At 46.9% G+C, this 17,923-nt stretch overlaps 2 protein-coding genes across 3 annotated transcripts; both read right to left on the bottom strand.

Annotated features, from left to right (window-relative positions):
* Positions 1–61: 61 nt before the first annotated feature.
* NT5C (5', 3'-nucleotidase, cytosolic) lies at positions 62–6,578 on the bottom strand. Its single transcript, XM_032706487.1, has 5 exons — positions 6,321–6,578; positions 1,509–1,609; positions 1,372–1,432; positions 512–626; positions 62–428 (listed from the first exon to the last, which is right to left on the bottom strand). The coding sequence occupies exons 1-5, from the start codon at positions 6,501–6,503 to the stop codon at positions 286–288; spliced, it is 603 nt and encodes a 200-aa protein (XP_032562378.1). The 5' UTR covers positions 6,504–6,578; the 3' UTR covers positions 62–285.
* A 944-nt stretch (positions 6,579–7,522) lies between these two features.
* JPT1 (Jupiter microtubule associated homolog 1) lies at positions 7,523–17,829 on the bottom strand. 2 transcript variants are annotated; one of them, XM_032706796.1, is made up of 5 exons: positions 17,665–17,829; positions 14,907–15,049; positions 14,226–14,323; positions 12,598–12,625; positions 7,523–8,488 (listed from the first exon to the last, which is right to left on the bottom strand). In XM_032706796.1, exons 1-5 carry the CDS (start codon positions 17,718–17,720, stop codon positions 8,340–8,342), a joined length of 474 nt encoding a protein of 157 aa, XP_032562687.1. In that variant the 5' UTR covers positions 17,721–17,829; the 3' UTR covers positions 7,523–8,339. The 2 variants fall into 2 exon arrangements, with proteins under 2 accessions (XP_032562687.1, XP_032562688.1); XM_032706797.1 differs by having other exon boundaries at positions 12,598–12,622.
* Between the last annotated feature and the right edge of the window lie 94 nt (positions 17,830–17,923).

Below are 17,923 nucleotides of genomic sequence, written 5' to 3'. Positions count from 1 at the left end.
AACCAAACAGGAGTGAGGTTAAACACACACACACGCAAAAATCCAACCAACCCGCAGCTGCTTGTGTTTTAGTTTCTCTTCTCCAAACAGCAAACATCCAAAATGCTACAGAGGTTAACTGAGTGCAGAGGAATCTTCCAGAAACATGGAGAGAGTCAGCTCTGTACCAAGTCTGACAGTGGCAGCTCATTTGTTATTATAACTGACCCCGAGGTGACGGTGCTCACTGGCTCCTGGGAACGGGTTTCCCTGGCACTGGGAAGGGCACAGCATCCCCTTCCTGCACTACTGCCTGCGCTTGCTTTCCAGGATGGCCTTCCAGTTGTCCGCCCAGGAGAGCAGGCGCCGGCGCGGGGCCGGCAGCTGGACGTGCCTGTTGTGGCAGCAGGTGAACAGGATGTGCTCCCAGCTCGGGTTCGGTTCTGCACCTGGGGAGGGAAAAGGGGGAAAACTGGAGTCAGCTGGGGGTGACTCCCCGGCCAGCAGCCAGCGATGGAAGCGCTGTTCAAACCTTGGATGGTGTCCTTGTCGTCAAACAGCAGGTCAGCAGCTACGACGGTCTTATCTCGGGTCAGAATAATCCTCTCCACAAACTCGGGCCCCAAATGTTTCTCTACCCACTTATACTGCAGAGACAAGGAGTAAGAGAAAATCCAGCTGTAGTCTCAGTTTGCACATTGCTCGTGCCAGGTCAGCCCTAGTGCAGTAATTTTTTCCCCTGTAAGCCCACATCTCTGTCTAGGAATCCCCATGTGGAGACTGGCCACAGCCCAGGACAGATTTAACCTTCACTCAACACTGCCCTGGCCATGCTGAACTGTTGAGTTTGTGAGCAGCGCTGGCTGCTTGCCCAGAGCATGTGGATTGTGCCCATCCAAGTCACTCCAGTGACCAAAGTCTCCCCTCCATTCTCGTGCCAGTGGGAAACAGGACTAATTCCAACACCACGGCCTCCTCAACTCAGCATTGGCCTCTTTTGGGGCAGCTGGATATCTCAGTCTCCAGATTTAGACAGAAGGTTTTGTTGGTTGAGGATTCTCCAGCGTGGAATCCCCTGGGAATACCCCTTCCTTGTAAGGAACTACAACAGTTCCTTTGCTATTGCCTCCCGATAAGCTGGTCCCAGCCCAGCTCCAAGAGCTCAGGGCCCACGTGCTCCATAGTAATTCTGGCAGCATGTGGCACTGCAAGATTCCCCATCCTGAGCTACTGCTCTGTGTCTGGGCAGCTGTTCCTCGGACAGGGATCGAGGGAAGGCTGGCAGCTGGAGCAGCCACTGCCTTAATAAAGGAATAGCTCTGTCTTGGTGGTATGAACCAGCAAGGCCTTGCAAAAGCAGCATTAAACCCAGCAAAATAAATTCTCTCCCACCTTTTCCACGATGCAGTGCTCGTATTTCCGGAGAGGACTCGTGCAAATGAACACCTGGGTGCTGAAAAGAAAACAGCCTTCATTAGCAGTCAGAGGGGAATGTAAGGTCATGGAAAAGGGCTGCAGAGTGTCCTTACTCCTGCATGTGGATCATCTCCTTCATAGCTTCAAGAGCTCCTGGAATTGGATCCAACCTCAGGAAGAAGCCAGGCGACTCATAGACACTGGCTACCTTGGCCTGCAAGAGACAGAGAACAGTCAGCAGTGCCTGTGCTTTGATCCAAGATGTCCCAGCAGTTCTCCAGTTGTCCCGTGTGTAACAGCCAGCAAAGGGTCAGCACTTTGCCGACGGAGGCGATGCTTCCCCCTAAGAGTAGATTATAAAATTTCTCACCTTTTGGGTTCCAGGAAAAGTCCAACCCAGGCACACAAGAAGTCATTCCCTGGTGGCTCGTTTGGAGTGAGGAGGCAGAGCTGACCCTGACCTGGATTCGTTCCCACCACAAACAGCCCTGACCCACAGCTGGAATCGCTGAGCTCTGGCAGAGGGAGAGCTCCCTCCTCACCCCTCCCAGCAGGTCTCTCTGGACTAACTCTTATGAAAACCAAAGGAACAAGTTTGAGGCTTCTGCTCTTCTGTCATGCTTGGCTGAGATTTGCTGATGACTCAGGAATTTACCAGAGACAACTGGGCAGACACAGGCACTGCCCAATATCCCTCTTTTCCTTCGGAGCAAACAGGGCAAAGTGGTGACCATGTCAATGGCCAAGTCAGCACACCCACACATTTGGGGTGAATCCCTTCAGCAAGAGGGAAGAGTGAGGATGGGAGCACTGGGAAAGCTCTGTGTCTTTGTTGCTTTCTGTGATTTTCAATCACCCACTAAAACACCCATTGCTGAAAGAGCAGACCTTGACTCCAGCATGGCTGGAGCTGCTCCTCTGTGGTAAAGTCTGCTCCAAAGAGTGTCAGACTGCAGCAGGAAGTTCAGAGGTGGATCCCTGTGCTTCCCCAGGAACCTTTGGCTCCCTGGAGTGACCTGTGCACCCTGTGACTCCCCAGCTGGGCTGGGTTTGGGGGTGCTGTGGGACAGCACTCCCTTCGCCTGGCTCAGGGCACAGGGCCCCACGATGGGCTGAGCAGGGGGATTAAGGGCTTTATCCCTGTTGTGTCTGCACCTGCTCTTGGTGTAAACCCACCTTCCATACAGGCATGTGGGATGCCACATGAATCAGAGAAGTCATCAATGGTGAGAAATAGGAAAGGAGGTTTGCTCTAAAGGTAGAATAATTTTTAAGTGAGTGTAAACAGGAAAGAAACAAGATTACTGGAGGAGCAATGTTATCCCATTTTGGCTAAAGTACCCAAAAATGGTACAGAAAGGTATTTAATATGATACAGCACAGTGGTATTTATAACCTCTAAAAGGAAATGCAGTATTTCCAGGGCAATTCCTGTGCCTTTAGCTAGGACAGTCCTTCTAGTCCTTTTTTTTTTTTTAAATTTACTGATAAGACATTTTCATATGTTTTATTATTAGGAAATTCATTAGTTTGAATGCAGTTCTGGTTAGTTAATTTTAAAGATTGCTCTCTGTTGACTGTTCAGTGGCCTGTGTTAAATCAGAGTGTTTCAGAGTGGGTCACAGCCCATGGGTTTTCTCACCCCTTATCAGACATCCCATCATGGCAAAGGACCCACAGCAGTGCTGAGGCCACTTCCAGGCTTAAATTTGACTCTCAAGACAGAGACGTTAAGCTTCCAGTATCTCTTCTACCCTGAGACACATGAATCTTACCTTCCCTGGGGTCACACTGTGAACTTCAGAGGTGTCAAAACAGCATTTTTCCACCAGCATTAAAGTCATTCGTTCCCATGCCACTGAACAGTTTTGAAAACTTAATTCTTGTTAAGTATTCTTCAAAAGCAGGCTGCAGCCTGTGCTCAGAAATTGTACAAGGCAGCTTTACAGTCCAGCTGATGGTCTCTTTGCTCTATATCACCAGTGGAACATCAACATAAAGACCATTTCAATTAAGAAGCAATGAGAAGGAGCTGGCATTAAACCAGTCTCCCAGATCCCGGAGCTCACTCAGTTATCATCATCTGCAAATACTCATAAATCAACAGCCAGAAATTTGGAAGCACTGCCTGATTTCACACGCAAATCAAAAGAGGTTGAGGAGTCTCTGGGTGCAGACGTGGCAATCAGATCTGCCCAGATCTCTGTTTCCATGCAAAGCCTCCCTGATCCCAGCAACAATTCCCTGGAGCTCTTCCCAAGGAGATTGAATTACAGACTCAGGGCTTGTGTCTGAAAGCTCTTTTATCCTACAGCAAGTCACCAGAAACTGGCCAGTTTCCACTACGTCACAAAAAAGTCTGGCTTTGCTGGCAAAAGAAAATCGATTCGATGACTCTTAGAATCAAAAGCCATTTCCCTCCCCCACAAGAAACAAAAAGTGACTAGAAACTGAAAGTAAAACCATTTTCTTTCCTCATTTTCATGCCATCAGTGCTTTTAACTTCCATTAGCAAGATAACAACTTGGATGCAAAACTGGAGTGACTACCTCTATCCCTAAGCTTTCCTGCTGGCATTTAAAAAAACAATTCTAGACACCTAAAAATAATTCTAGAAAATTTTGCCCCCCCTGAAGATGTTGAATCCTTTTTTGAAACTGTCTGGGGCCAGGAAACACATCCTAAACTCTTGGGAGATAAATCCCCATCAAAATGGCTACACACACAGGGGGGCAGATAGGCAAGAGCAGTAAAGAAAGTTTTGAACAAAATAAAATGGATTAAAAGTCTTTCTAAATAAAATGGATTTACAATGTGAAATCAATGATCAAAACAGAAATAAACCCCCAAGTAATGGCTCCAGTTTCAAGGGGCAGCTGCTCAGCACTAACAAAGCATAAACACCCGTCAGTAAGAGGCGATTCATAAATCATTAGCACAGCACTTCCCACCCCCTGGCATGAGAGTATCCCACACCCTGGCAGTTCATGGACAGGCACAGCCGACACCTGCCACAAAGAGCCTGGTGTCCAGCTGATCCCTGGTGTCCTGCTGATCCCCTCCTTTCAGCACTGACAAACTGCAGACTCAGTTTCCCTGCACGGACATGAGGCCCCACAGACCCCCCGGCACAGGATGGAAAAACTGTCCTCAGTGTCTGGGCTGCTGGTTCCTGCTGAAGCTTTTCCTGCAGCTGTGGGCAAGGAGAGACCTTCCACAGGGATTCTCCTGCCTCACAGGCACCCTGTACAGCCACGGCAGAACTAACAAGGGCTCTATTTTTAAACTATTTTATGATTTTTTACATAAAACCCAAAGGAGCTTCAAATCTTAAAAACTTCATTGTTGTGGCTAAAGCAGCCCAGAACTCCAGAGGTTACTGAAGGAGTCACACAGCACAGCTCCATAAAGCTAATTTCCTTAGGAAGCCAGGCTAGTAATGAACAGCAAGATAAGAGCTTTCTGCCACTGCTGATCTGCGTGGGACTCAAACCAGTTATCTGGTTATTCCATTGCCACACCTAAGGTCTGGGGAGAAACAGGATGAGCACGAACCAAATTAGGGAATGGAAATGCCAGAAATAGAACAAAACACAATTTTTTTGATAGATCAGATTGTAGATCTTCAAAATAAGAACAAATAAAAATTCAAGACCCCTTTAATTACCTGCATTTTTTTGTCCATATATACCTAATTGGGATTCATTTAAGGAATACTAATTTAAACAATAAATCATGTCTGTTTATGTAAAATAATAACCAAATTTATGCCTACTGCCTATATTTACAGGTTCCTAGGTCCAGGAACTTCTGAGCATCAATAGTCATTGATTAGAGCTCAGGCAGTTTGGAGCCTGTGGAAATGCTGACTGGACCCAGCATTCCCATCCATCACCCTGGTGCAGGAGCCTGGAACAGGAAGGAAATCAATGTGAATTGTTGTTTCTTAGCAGTAAAAAAACCTACAGGCTCAGTACAGGACCTTAAAATTAGCAATGAACCTCTCAGGGAAAGTGTATAGCACAGCCTGGATCAGCATCCAGGCTCTGTAAAGAGTCCTCGACTGTCCTGCAGTGACCAGAGGGAAGGGTGAAGTCTGGATTCACAGTATTTTTGATTTTGCCTTGCAAACCTCTCTGATATTCATTCAGTCATTAGCAGACATTAAAAATGGCAACAGTTTGCATGGATGTAGGGTGTTCCAGAGCTTTCTGCATGCTGCTCCTGATCATTACCTGCCATGCACTCTGCTTGTCAGGGCATGCAGAGGGAATATGGACACAGGATTTCATTAGCTGTACAAACCCATATATAACATTTATATTTCTTGTCCTGCTGTGGAGCCACATTAGCACTCACAGAGCACTCAGGGAGCTTTGGGTAAGTTATTACTCCTGCTGCACAGCAAGAGCAGGAACACGAGTAGGGTAAAGAACAAGCTGAACATGGTTCAGTGAAGAGTTTGATGACAGAATTGCTCTTTGCCAATTCCTGCACGCACTTCCCTGTAAAGGGCTGGTGATCCTCCTGGAAGAAATCACTAATTATCATTATACAAAATAAGGCTGCACAAAATGCAAAATTAAAAATACTGTGAATCCAGACTTCACCCTTCCTGCTGGTCACCAAGGGACAGTCTAATCAATGACTATCGAGGCTCAAAAGTTCCTGGAATTAGGAAAATTATAAATGTAGGGAGTAGGCATGAATTTGGTTACTATTTTACAGAAACAAACATGATTTATTATTTAAATTAGTATTCTTTAAACGAATTCCATGTAGCTATACATGGACAAAGGAAGTTGTAGGTAATTTAAGGGGTCGTGGCTGTTTAAAAAATACTGACGCGACCCTGAGCTTTGCACACCCAGGGTGGGCAGGGAGAGGTTTCCGGGCCGGGTGAGGAGGGTGAGGCTCGCACTCACCTCCAGGTCCTCCCGCAGGTTGCGGTACTGCTCCCGCACCGAGAAGCCCCTGCGCTCCGCCAGCTCCACGCGCGGCTCCGCCGGGAAGCGGGCGCGGAATTCCCGCAGCACCGCGCCCTCGAAGTCGGCCAGGACTCCGTCCATGTCCACCAGCACCCGCAGCGGCCCGGCCGCGCTGCCCATCCCGATCCCAGATCCCGGTTCCCGGCACACGCGGGCGATGCGGGCGGCAGCGCCCCCGGCTCCGGCACACGTGGGATGGATTAATGAATATGCATGATTAACATGAATATGCATGATGTGGGCGGGGCTCCCCGGGGCAGCCTCGCGTGGGAACAGCGGTGGGATCCGCCGGGAACCGAGGAAAAGCGAACAGCACCCCCCAAAACCCTTCGGGATCCCGCAGCGGGCACATTCGCAGCACGAGGGGCAGAAGGGCGGTGGAACAGCAGCAGCATGGCTTGGCCAAAGCCTCAGCAACCATAAAGGAGCATTAATAAAGTTCCACTGGGTTTGGGGATTGCCAAGGAAATATAATTTGATTACTTCCCATGCTCTACCTGCAGCTGTCCCGCGGCCCAGGGGACACGAGGGATAAGAATCCTCTCCCCCCCCCCCCCGTGCAGGAGAGGAGGAGCACGTCAGAGCAAATCCAGTTTTGTAGGTTAAGCACCTCAGGCTAGGGCTTCTCCAGCACTGATCTGGAAAGCCTGGGTGCTTTCAGGCACCGGTTCTTCCAGGAGGAGGGTGGAAAAGGTGCCAGCAGACACACCAGCTCCATACAAATCCTCTACTGTGGTTTATCCTGCAGCAGGTCCCTCCAGGACAGCAGAGAACTCCACAGTTTGGACTCACAGCCACCTCCCTTTTTAGGATCCTGTTTTGGTTTGGTTTTTTTTTTTTTTTGTTGTGAGGAAAATAAACTTTCCTCTATCTTCTTGAGATAAAAAAGTATCTTGGATAAACCAGATTACAGATACCAAGGCATATTCCACATTTCTCTGCTCTAGAAGACAAAAATTAAGTGATAAGTCAGACAATCTTTTCAGGGGAAGATGGCATATGATGGTGATGTTAACCAAGTGCAATAACTCTCCTCTGCTGCATCCCACCTGTGCTGGAGTAGGGCATGTTGGCTGAGACAAGGACAACTGAGAATAAAGGCAAAACCAAAACCACGAAATAAAACCCACACAGGAAACACGGCTTCAAAATTTCTATATTATTTACTTTTAAGCAACAATCCAGCTCCGTGAAATTACAACACACACTTTTAAAGGATGAGATTTTCACCTCATGGTCAAGCACCAGCATGATCATGCACAGCATTGAGTCAGTTGTAAAAAAAAAAATGCCCTGTAATTCTTATTTATATGATCCACTCCACCTTTACTGAATAAAGTCTGAATCAGCCCCTTCCCAGCACTAGGCCAGGTGGCTCTGGTCATCAGCCCTCTATTTGGCACAGACCCTGCATCGTAGTAGTCCAGTATCAAGATTTGTTTTTAAAGGCAGCATGGTGTACATTAACCACTCAATGATTTATATGGCACAGCAGGGCTCAAGGCATTTACCACATGCAGTCAATGAAGCCTTTTAGATCCCTAAACCCCACATGTGGAGGGAAGGGACCACTCTTGCTGATTGTTTGCTGGCCTGGGTAACCAGGATTCTAGACCCTTGTAAAGCTAAGGGGTTCTAAAAAGAAAAACCTCAGTACAAAAACCCTCTAAGCACACTTAGAACCAAGCTACTCTCCTTTGAATTACATTACAATACTTCATAAAGCTTTCCCTCAAGTCTATCACTAGAAAACACTCATGTCACTTCCAGTAGATCTGGGGGAAACACAGGACAGAAGTGGAAAAAACCCTTGACTTCAAAAAAAGATGGAGTACATAAAGTGCTTCTTTTTAATGAAAGAAATTTGAGATGTACAGTCAGGCTCAAGTTGTGCAGTTCACAAGCATGGGGGAAAGAAAACAGACACGAGTTCAAAACAGTCAGGAAGGGAAAGGTTTAACCGAGGACTAGGCTGGACTTGCCACCGGGTGGATTTCTCCTGGACGGTGCAGGTGCTGGTGCTACTGGGCTAGGAACAGGTGCAGCAGGCAGGGATTTTTCTTCACTCTGACCTGGGGCAGCTTCTACATCAGCCTCAATGTTTTCTAGAAGAAAAGAAGCTTTTAAGGTGTTTGATGTGGACGAGGAGAGCCAGATGTTTCGCTGGCTCCTGTCAGTTCTCTCCTGGTGCACGGACACACTCGGGTGCTGCTGCAACCCGAGGGCAGGGCAGACTCAGCCCTCAGAAGTGTTTCTCAGATGGACTCTGCCTTCCAGCTCGGTTTCAGGTGTTCATCAAGAGCCACATTCATTCAGCTGCTATTAGGGGACACCAGCAATTCATTTTGCTTAATGACAAGCAGCTCAAGGCTTAAGACTTGTACATATAATTAGTCAGCGTGTGACTCTGGCAATAGTAACTCAAGTCTGAGCAGGTGCTGGAAGCCGAGTCACAGAAGCACCAGCAAGAGCTCAAACTACATTCCCAATTTCGTAACTGGAGGGAAGAGGATCTGACACACTTCTGAGGCTTCACACAGAACAGAGCAGGGAACAGCCATGCATGGGGAGGCTCTGATTGTACACTCCCTGGGAAGCACATGATAGTTTATTTTAAGTCCTTCTGAACAGCCACAAGTGAAGACAGGACACAGAAGGAATTCTTCGCAGGAAGCACTTTAGATACTGTAGCAAATAACTAATGTATCTGCTTCGCTGACACTGAGTACAGCAAGTACATTAGCATCTCACATTTTTATGGACTAACACAATCACTTCTGAGCCAAAGGCCCAAATCAGCACCAAGCAGCCCCCTGGGTACTGGGGGAGTGAGGGGAGCAAAGCTTCACCATCTCTGTCAAGATACACCTCACCTGTTTTCAACAGACCCCTTAGTTTAATCTAATGAACACTAGTTCTGGGTTTGGAGGATTCAGACAACAGCTGCACATTCACCCTAAGCTTCACGTTTGGTAAATCTTGATTAAATTCCCTCCCCCAGCCTCCTCCTCAAACTGCAGAGACACAACTATTTCAGTTTCACCTCCCAGGGCAGCCACTGCACCCCTTTACCTTCCTTGTTCACCCCCACAACCTTCTGCTCTTTATGTGTAAGGACTGCACACTCGATTCAAGATGTGGGTGTATCATTGTTTACAGACAAAATGATGAAATTTTCCATTTTCTCCCAGCATTTTGCTAGCACTGCCACACATCTCAGAGAACACTCAGTGCCAAGACTCAAGGCAGATCCTGGGAGCATCACAGCACAGAACTGAACACAAGGCTGCCATGGTTTAGGTGTTGGGTTTTTTCACCCCCTGGATTCATTACTTTACACTTACTTACATAAGGATTATCCTGCCACCTTTTTACCTGCCTACCTCATTCAGTTGAGTCCTTCCGACAGTGAGATTTTCCCACCATCAGCACAATTTGACTACTTGAAAGAGCTCATATCACCAACAAAACTGGAGACTTCACTGTTCATTACCTTTTCCAGGTCACGGATGAAGGGACTGAATAAAACTACCTCCACATCACTTCCCATGGCTCGTTTTTCCAATTTGAAAGGCAATTACTAAGCCCTACCCTTTGCCTCCTATCTTTTAGCTACTTTCCTACCCCCAGGAGCAGCTTTCCTCCAATTCCGTGGCAACTCAGCTTATCTCTTTTAAATAATATTTGATGTAGGATTTATCAGAAACACCAAAATCCCACTCCTGTCCACTGAACCCCCTGTATCCACGCTTATAATAATCTCAAAGAATTCCAGTAGCTTAGCACAGTCCCCACGCAATCAGGAATAATCTACACTACAGACTCTCTGCTGTGCTCATTAACACACCAGCACAGCTGAACTAAACAGTTAATACCACATTTTAAGCTTGAAGCTCCTGTAGCTGCTGTGTCCCAGTGCCTGCTGACTCAGCACAAGCATCCATGGAGATCATCTGCCCCTAATGCCAGACTCCACCTTCCCCTGTGTGTGTCATGCACTGTCTATACTTCTCCTTAGCTGCTCACATTCATTCAGCTCACAGTGCTACTGAATCACAAAAGAAACATGAATTAAGAGCACAGGAGACTTTTGGGGAAGTTTGTGTAGCTCATTCAGCCAGCTGATCACACATCAGCACTTCTCACATAATCAAGGTATATTTGCCAACCTAATGACTAAAGTAAATGCAATAGGATCAGCTCAAATGTTGAAGATCTTCCCATCCCAAAAAGGGTCTAATCCCTGGAACAGCTCCCTGCTGAGTGCACTGCAAACCCCTGAAACTCTGCACAGAAAGGAACTACAGTTCCCAAACAGGAAGCAAGAAAACTGCTGCAAAAGGAACATTTTCTTCCCCTAGACAGGTGTGATTAATAAATATGCACACCCCACCTGACACCTACTTGGGGTTTTATAATCAGTTACATACAGAAAATGATTTCCACATTCAAAAGAATAAACATTTTTACATGATGGGAAGCTATTAAGATTCTGGTTGTGCTGTGAACTTGTAAGCAGACAGCTTTTGCTTGAAGGTGGATTCATTCAACTCTTTTCAAACCCTGCAGACAGCTCTGCAAATCCAGTACAAAGTCACAGGTGTTCCAGGTGGGATGTTCACCAGCCCAGCAGGAATATCAAGGGGAGGAGTGGCACACCTCAACGAGACTGGGCTCCATTAAGCTACAATACCCAAAGCTATCAATGGTAGAAATTAATTTAACAATCCATCAGGATGCTCAGGAATCTGCCACAGACACCATTTCCAGGAAGCATTACATTCCTACTCCTTCCTAAATACCATCAGTGAAAGTTTAACATTCAAACCTTTGCCTGTCATTTTAATTTCATCTTGGCCATCTCCAAAAGTTTAATTTTTACTCATGGCCACAACAGGAAACAACCCCAATTACTTTCCAGTAACACTTCTTTTTTAACCACCTCCCAGCATACATTTATTTGGTCCTTGATAAGAACTTCCCTTGCTGTCACTCACCAGAAACAAACCTAAATACAAATACAACACCTGTGAAAAATGTGAACTTTTAAATTTAAGAGTCAGGAATATCACTTTGCACTCCAAGTTTCAGCTGTCCTGATCCCAGCCAGCTCTGTTTCTGTTTCCTCCCATCCCAGCCCTTCTCACCTCACTGCTGTTCGTGGGATCTCCTCTGCCCCGTGGGGAGCTGGTTTAAACAAGCACCAGGAAAAGCAGCAGAGCCCTTAGAGCAGTTTACTTCTATTAGCAAACCACATCCTCCTACTCGAGGCATAAACTCCAGATGCCTGCAGTGCTAATTAAGATCAGCCAGACATGGGAAAGAAATCCTAAATCCTGTACACAGCTTGATTAGAAGCTGCCTGCTAAAGAGGCAACACTTATTTTGGGCACAGATACCACTTAAGAGGTAGTTGAAACGTTCTGGAAAAGCTCTACCCATCCCAGCAGGTCTTTTCAGGACAGGGAGCTGCTAATGGCCTCAGTGATCTCGCACCACTCTTAGGTGTTGAAAGTAGCACTTGGAAAGCCATGGTCAACACGTTCCTGGCATCAGGAAGTAAGCTATTCCTAGGGTGAATCTTACAAAGGAGAGATTTCCAGCCTCAGAGCTAGAAAAAACACTTGAAGGCTGGCACACGTGCTGCTAGGGGAAATGTCTCTGTTTACAGGATATTTGCAGTATGCAGATCAACTTCCTTGGCAAAAATCAGCATTTAAAAGGCAACAGGAAGTTAAAAACTGGTTAATGCAGACACTTCCAGATGCAGTAGCTGGGTTTGATTATTTCTGTGAGTGTAGAGTTTACTGTATGAGAAGACAATAGGAAAGAAGATTTTAAACTAAAATCAATTAAGTTGACTGTCTTATTTAATTACAAGCTACTCTAACAGCAGTGTAGTCTTTCAATCACTTGAAATCTTTGCAAGTCGGTCTCCACCTTGCCTTCTAGTACTCAGACAAATCTTTACACCAACAGCTGGTGGCAAAATAAATGAGCAGGACTGTTCTCCTTTTTAACCTGATGACTCACAGGCACTCCACCATTTCACTCCATACCCACACTCCACTGAAGTAGTCGAGTCACTTTATTGATCTGATGGATTCCAGAATAACCCCAATCTGCCTTCTCTCCTAATACATGACCATTTATACATCCTATATCCTCCTTTGTTGCAAAAGGCTTTCACCAGGAGTCCAAAGGAGTTACTTACCAGAAATTTCACCACCGACATCTCCTCCCTGGAAAAGAGAGAGAAACATGTTATATCTCACATCTCACAAAGGACATGGGTGGGCACAAACACTTTATTGTGCACAGCATCCTAAATCCAGCAGCACTGACAGGAACCAGAACATCCTCACTGCAGAGCAGGAGGGACAAACGAATTACACTGAGAGCCACGAGCAACAGTTCAGTGTCCTCTCCTTTCCACTGAGCAACTCTGACACTTATCTGTTAATATGGCCAAGAGCATTTGTTCTACCCAGGATATTTTATTTCATTTGTGAAATGCTGATCAGCTTCCTTGCAACGAGGCTGATAAAGTTTCCTTCACTACATAAACAGTTAAACATTATTTACATACTGAGTCTGTTCACAGGCTGCAGCTTGACACAAAGATACAGAGTCTCCCAGCAGCAGCCAAGGCTCCTCAATGGCATGAGGTTTTATCAGCTTTCATAGATTTAACATTGCTAATTACACAGTGAAACTGCAGAAACTGGGATAAAAAAGCACAGCAACTGACACAAATTTACCACCTTAAATCTCAGGCTGGGCTACAGTTCACCAGCTTCAGCTTCTGCTGTTTGCAGCTGAACTACTGCATAAAAGTAAAGTATTCCACATGGGAAGAATCTGTTTGCAAAGCTGAGAACCACAGTGTTTAACACAATTTAGCAGAAAATACAATTAAACTAAACAGTTTGTTTTCTGTGGTAGCAGCTATAAATTTAATTCACTTATATTTGCTAAATTGAAACAAGACATTTTCTGTAACAAAGAACAGTTTTGTGACTTAAAGCTCCTATTAATAACAAAGAAGGGTTGTGATGCTTGATGTGAATTACCAAAATAAAATATTAGACAAAAGGTGTCTGCTACAATATTTGAGATCAACTATTTACTTACCCAGCTCTTTTCAGACAACTTAAAGCTCAAGTTTTAAACAACAAGATTTATTTTTTCCACTAAAATTTGTTCATGCAAGTGCAGGCTACCCTGCATTCCTGTGTTTCTAAGGTCAGAGGAATTACTGGTTTTTTACTGAACCATTGTTCAGAGGAATCCTGTTTTTCCCATTAAATGTAATCACACATTTATCAAATGTCATCATACATGTAGCAAATGTTACCTAATTATCTCTATTAACACTACAAATCGTGCTCCATATTGCTACCAAGTGAACAGTTTATATAGAAAATAACACACCTGATGGTATTATTAACACCAGTAACAAATAAAACAAGCATTGATGCTACCAAGGCAAGAACTTGTTGAGATGTGAAACCAAGTTTTGTCAGACCCACGCAGCGTTTGCTGTAGGTAACTATTGTTTATAAAATGTCTAAACCCACAATCACACACAGAGCTGAAATTAGATTTCGCAGCACTTCATTACTGTCTCAGCAATAAGAGCTCTGGAAAGTGGTCCCTGTGAAAAATCCAGCCCTCCATCAACATTTAAGAATATCAGGTGGAACCCTCAGGAAAAAAAACAGATTGAGAACAAGGCTTCGAATCCTACAATGCTCCCAACTGTGTGAACATCACTTGTAAGGCAACACCACCCAGGGTGTGAATTGCCCCTTATCAGGCTCTTTGTAGTCAAGTACTGACCTTGGGATCTACAAAGTCTCCACAGTTTGCCTCAGTTGAGTTTGTTCTTTGTGGTCCAGATGATTCACAGTTGTCTCTGATTTCACCTGGCTTAGCCCCTACAAGCAGAGATTGATTCCAATCAGGTTGCAAGATAAACTTACCAGGAAAGCAGATCATAAATAGTTACAGGTTTGGGTACTCTGAGGGAGGTGCCTTTTTTTTTTTAAATTAAAGTTCAGCCATTCTAAAAAATCCTGGTCCTTCAGATAATAACTCACAAATTACTGTCTTACAGCAGCATCTCATGCAGTGAGGGTGTCATTTAAATAGATGGGATTTAGGGTCCCAAGGCCACACCTACTCTGCAGAAATGGAAGCTTAACCCCAGCTGTGAGAAAAACACAAGGCTAAACTTCCTCTGAGTAAGTTCACTGTACTGTGACTTGATTAACTTGGAGAAATTGCATCCAAAATACAATTTTCGGCTTGCAACATGCCCAAGACTTGCAGAAAAAAACCCTTCTGGTATAAATTCATGAGAAATAAACAATTCCCTGCAAGCAGGTATCATTTAGAGCCCAGAAGTACCAAGTAGGAAGCAAACTCTGCTTTCCACACAGCCACCACCAGCTTCAGGCTGAGGCACAAAATGAATCAATGCAGCTCAGCAGATGTGGAAACAAAGCAGGACAGTCTTACCCGATGCTTTAGCCCAGGAAGGTGGGTTCTCTTCAGGAGTCCCAAAGATGCTGGATGCCATTTTGTTCCTTCGCACGGGTTGTTCTTTGGGCTCATCAAACCCCAAGGAGAAGTTGGACCCTCCTCCAGGAGGACGCAGGACTCTGCAGAGAGAGGGGGGGCAGCTTTACAACCTGTACCCCTGCTGAAAGCTGCACTCCAGCCCATAAATCAGAGGCTGCCACGGCTCCAGTGCATCATTTGAACCATCCAGGTAAGCCCCTGCCAGAATTCCATGCTGGCACTGCATCTCCACTACTCTTCACTTCAGCAACACTTACAGAAATAAAATGCTCCCAACACTCTACTCGTGCCCTTGGCTTCATTCAGGGTCACCAAGGGCTGCTGCCACCAGCCTTCAGTCTGAGCCAAATAGAAAATAAGTACGTGGGCTTGTCAAATTCCAGCTTTTTAAAGAGAACTCTGTGAAGGTTAACATCAATCCTCAAACTGGCAGCACAGCAAAGGCTGAAGTCTGGACTAAGAGCCAAAGGACTGGTTGCACCACTGATGGCTGCAGCCTTTTTTTAGATTTGTTTCCCCAGAAAAACCCCCCAAGTCTGCAGCATGATTCTGGTCTAGAGGCAAAAGGTGCAATCAAACAGCTTTAAGTTGATTATTATTAGGAGAGACACGTGTACAAAGCTCCAGATATGTAACCTAAATCTAACAATCTGCTGTTACACAGACAAAAAAGGAGCCTGCTCAGTACTTCACGAGCTTTATTGTTGGTCTGCTTTCCAATCTGCAGAAATCAACCAAAATTAACAGCAGCAGCAAAGTAAACCTTTAAATGTAAACTCCTCCTGATCTTATTTTCTTAAGTATGAGATCTTGTATTTGCTGGAGAAGCCAGGAGAATAAAACTGACAGTGTGAGAACTGTCACAACCCCCAGAGAGATGTGAGTACACCAACAGAATTTGGGGTTTCTTGGGCTTTCAAGGCATCCAGTGCTCTGAAATGAACACCAGGACAAAATAGGGATGGTGCACCCTTCCTGTTCTTTACAAATAATTTAATAAATCAAAGTTAGAACCTCACAAAAGGGAGCAGCACACAGCTTGCTGATGCTCCAAGCCTGGGAATTCAACACGAAGAATGTGTCTGATTGCACAGTGTCATCACCACAGCTAAAGCGTTCAGATATTTGGAGATTCTGTGCTTGTTAAACTCCAGATGCAACACAAAAACGCTTCTCCAAGCTCAAACACAACAACGGCAATGGAAATTCCCAAAGGTGTGCAGCATGGATATTTAATGTTACTTAACCAGCAAACCACTTTTCCTTAAAAAATTCTTCTCCAAAGTTCTAATTACTAATGCTCAGCTGCTAATGGGAGGATCCCAGGAGACTGGACAGTATGTTTGATTATGATTTGTTTTGTCTCCTCCCTGAATTAACAGATATGGTGTAATGGTTTTGAATCATTCCTTTATCTTTTTTATCCCGAGAAAATGTCTCCATTTAGAAGGCTTATTTTCTTAGTTACATCTGTTGCAGTTAATCTGAAGAACAGTCTGTTCAAAGCAGGGCTTGTTCCCACACCACAGATCACCTCTATTCCACCAGAGCAGTGAAACTAGTACTCTCTTAAGGACACGACAGTTTCCACTGACAGTCTTTAATGACATTAACAGAAGAGGCAACTGAAGGAAAAAAAAAGCCATCACTCAAACTGTTAAAAAGGAATAATGCCTTTTTACCAACCTCAGCTAAAGGCTGGCAGGTTTCATTAGAAGCCTCTCACAGCCTGGAGATGCTGTAACGTGCCTTATGAAAGCAACGTTTAACACTTCAAGCAATGAGCTGCTCTTAAAAATTCCACCTGATACCCAGCGATGTCCACTGAAAATCCACCCCACAGCTCCAGCCGGGAAGCGCTTTGCAAAGGGTTTGTAACACGCTTTGCAAAGGGTATTTTTCGCTTTAAAACGCACCCTGAAAAGCTAAAAGGAAACAGGAAGCATCCGCTTTGTCAGGCCAAAACCTGACAGAGGAAAAAAAAAAAAAAACACACACACACGACAGCCTGTAAAAACGGCACGATCCTCTCCAGCTGCGCCTCCGGAGAACGCGGGTGCCCGACAAACGCCGCGCATCTCCTCCACGCCAACCTGCCAAGTTTTTCTTTGTTTCCAGACAGGCTCCGCTTCCACCCCCCCACGCCCCTCCCAGCCTCGGGAGCGGGGAAGGGGCGACCCCCGGGTACCGTCACCTCCCGAACCCAGCGGGCCCCCCCGGGCGGGGCGGCGCAGACAATGGAGCCCGCCCGGCCCCACCCAGCCCGCGGCGGCCCGAGGGGTCGGCGCGGCCGCGGGGATGGTGGCGGGGGAAGGCGGCGGGGAAGGCCCGGAGGGGCGCGGTGCCCCCCGCCCCCGCGCCGTGGCTGCGCGGAGAAGGCGGGGAGTCGCCTCCCTTCTTTGTTCGGCGGCAGCGGCGGGGCCGCACTCGCGCACCGGGCGGGTCTCGGCGTCCCCCGCACCGCCCCCCGCCCCGGGCACGGCGCCCCCCGCAGCCCCCCGGCTGGGCGCGGCCGCCCCCCGCCTCCGGCCGACCCCCTCCCGGAGGAGCCGCACGCCGCCAGCCCCGGCGTGCCCGCCGCAGCACCGCGCCCCAGCACCGCCCTGGGGCCGCGCCGGACAACACCCCCCGCCCGCAGGACCCCCGGCCCCGCAGCCATGTGGGTGCCAGCGACCCCCCGAGCGCCCCCGCGGACCTGGAGCTGTTCCTGCCATTGGGGTCCATGCCCGAGAACGTGGCCGTGGTGGTCATGGCGGAGGGACGGGGGGAGCCGGAGCGAGGGAAGGGGGTTCTGTGCAGTGGCGGTCCCGCGGACGGTGCTGCTCCTCCCGCCCGGCCCTGCCGCTGCCGGTGACAACTGCGGCCGCCGCCCGCACCACCGCGGGTTTTATACTCGCCTCAATCCCCGCCCACACCCAGCCTTCTCATTGGACTGTTCAAACGCAGTCGCCATC

This window comes from Chiroxiphia lanceolata, chromosome 19 (assembly GCF_009829145.1).
Source record: "Chiroxiphia lanceolata isolate bChiLan1 chromosome 19, bChiLan1.pri, whole genome shotgun sequence".
In the NCBI taxonomy this organism is placed as follows: domain Eukaryota; kingdom Metazoa; phylum Chordata; class Aves; order Passeriformes; family Pipridae; genus Chiroxiphia; species Chiroxiphia lanceolata.
This window is presented reverse-complemented; position numbering and strand designations above follow the sequence as displayed.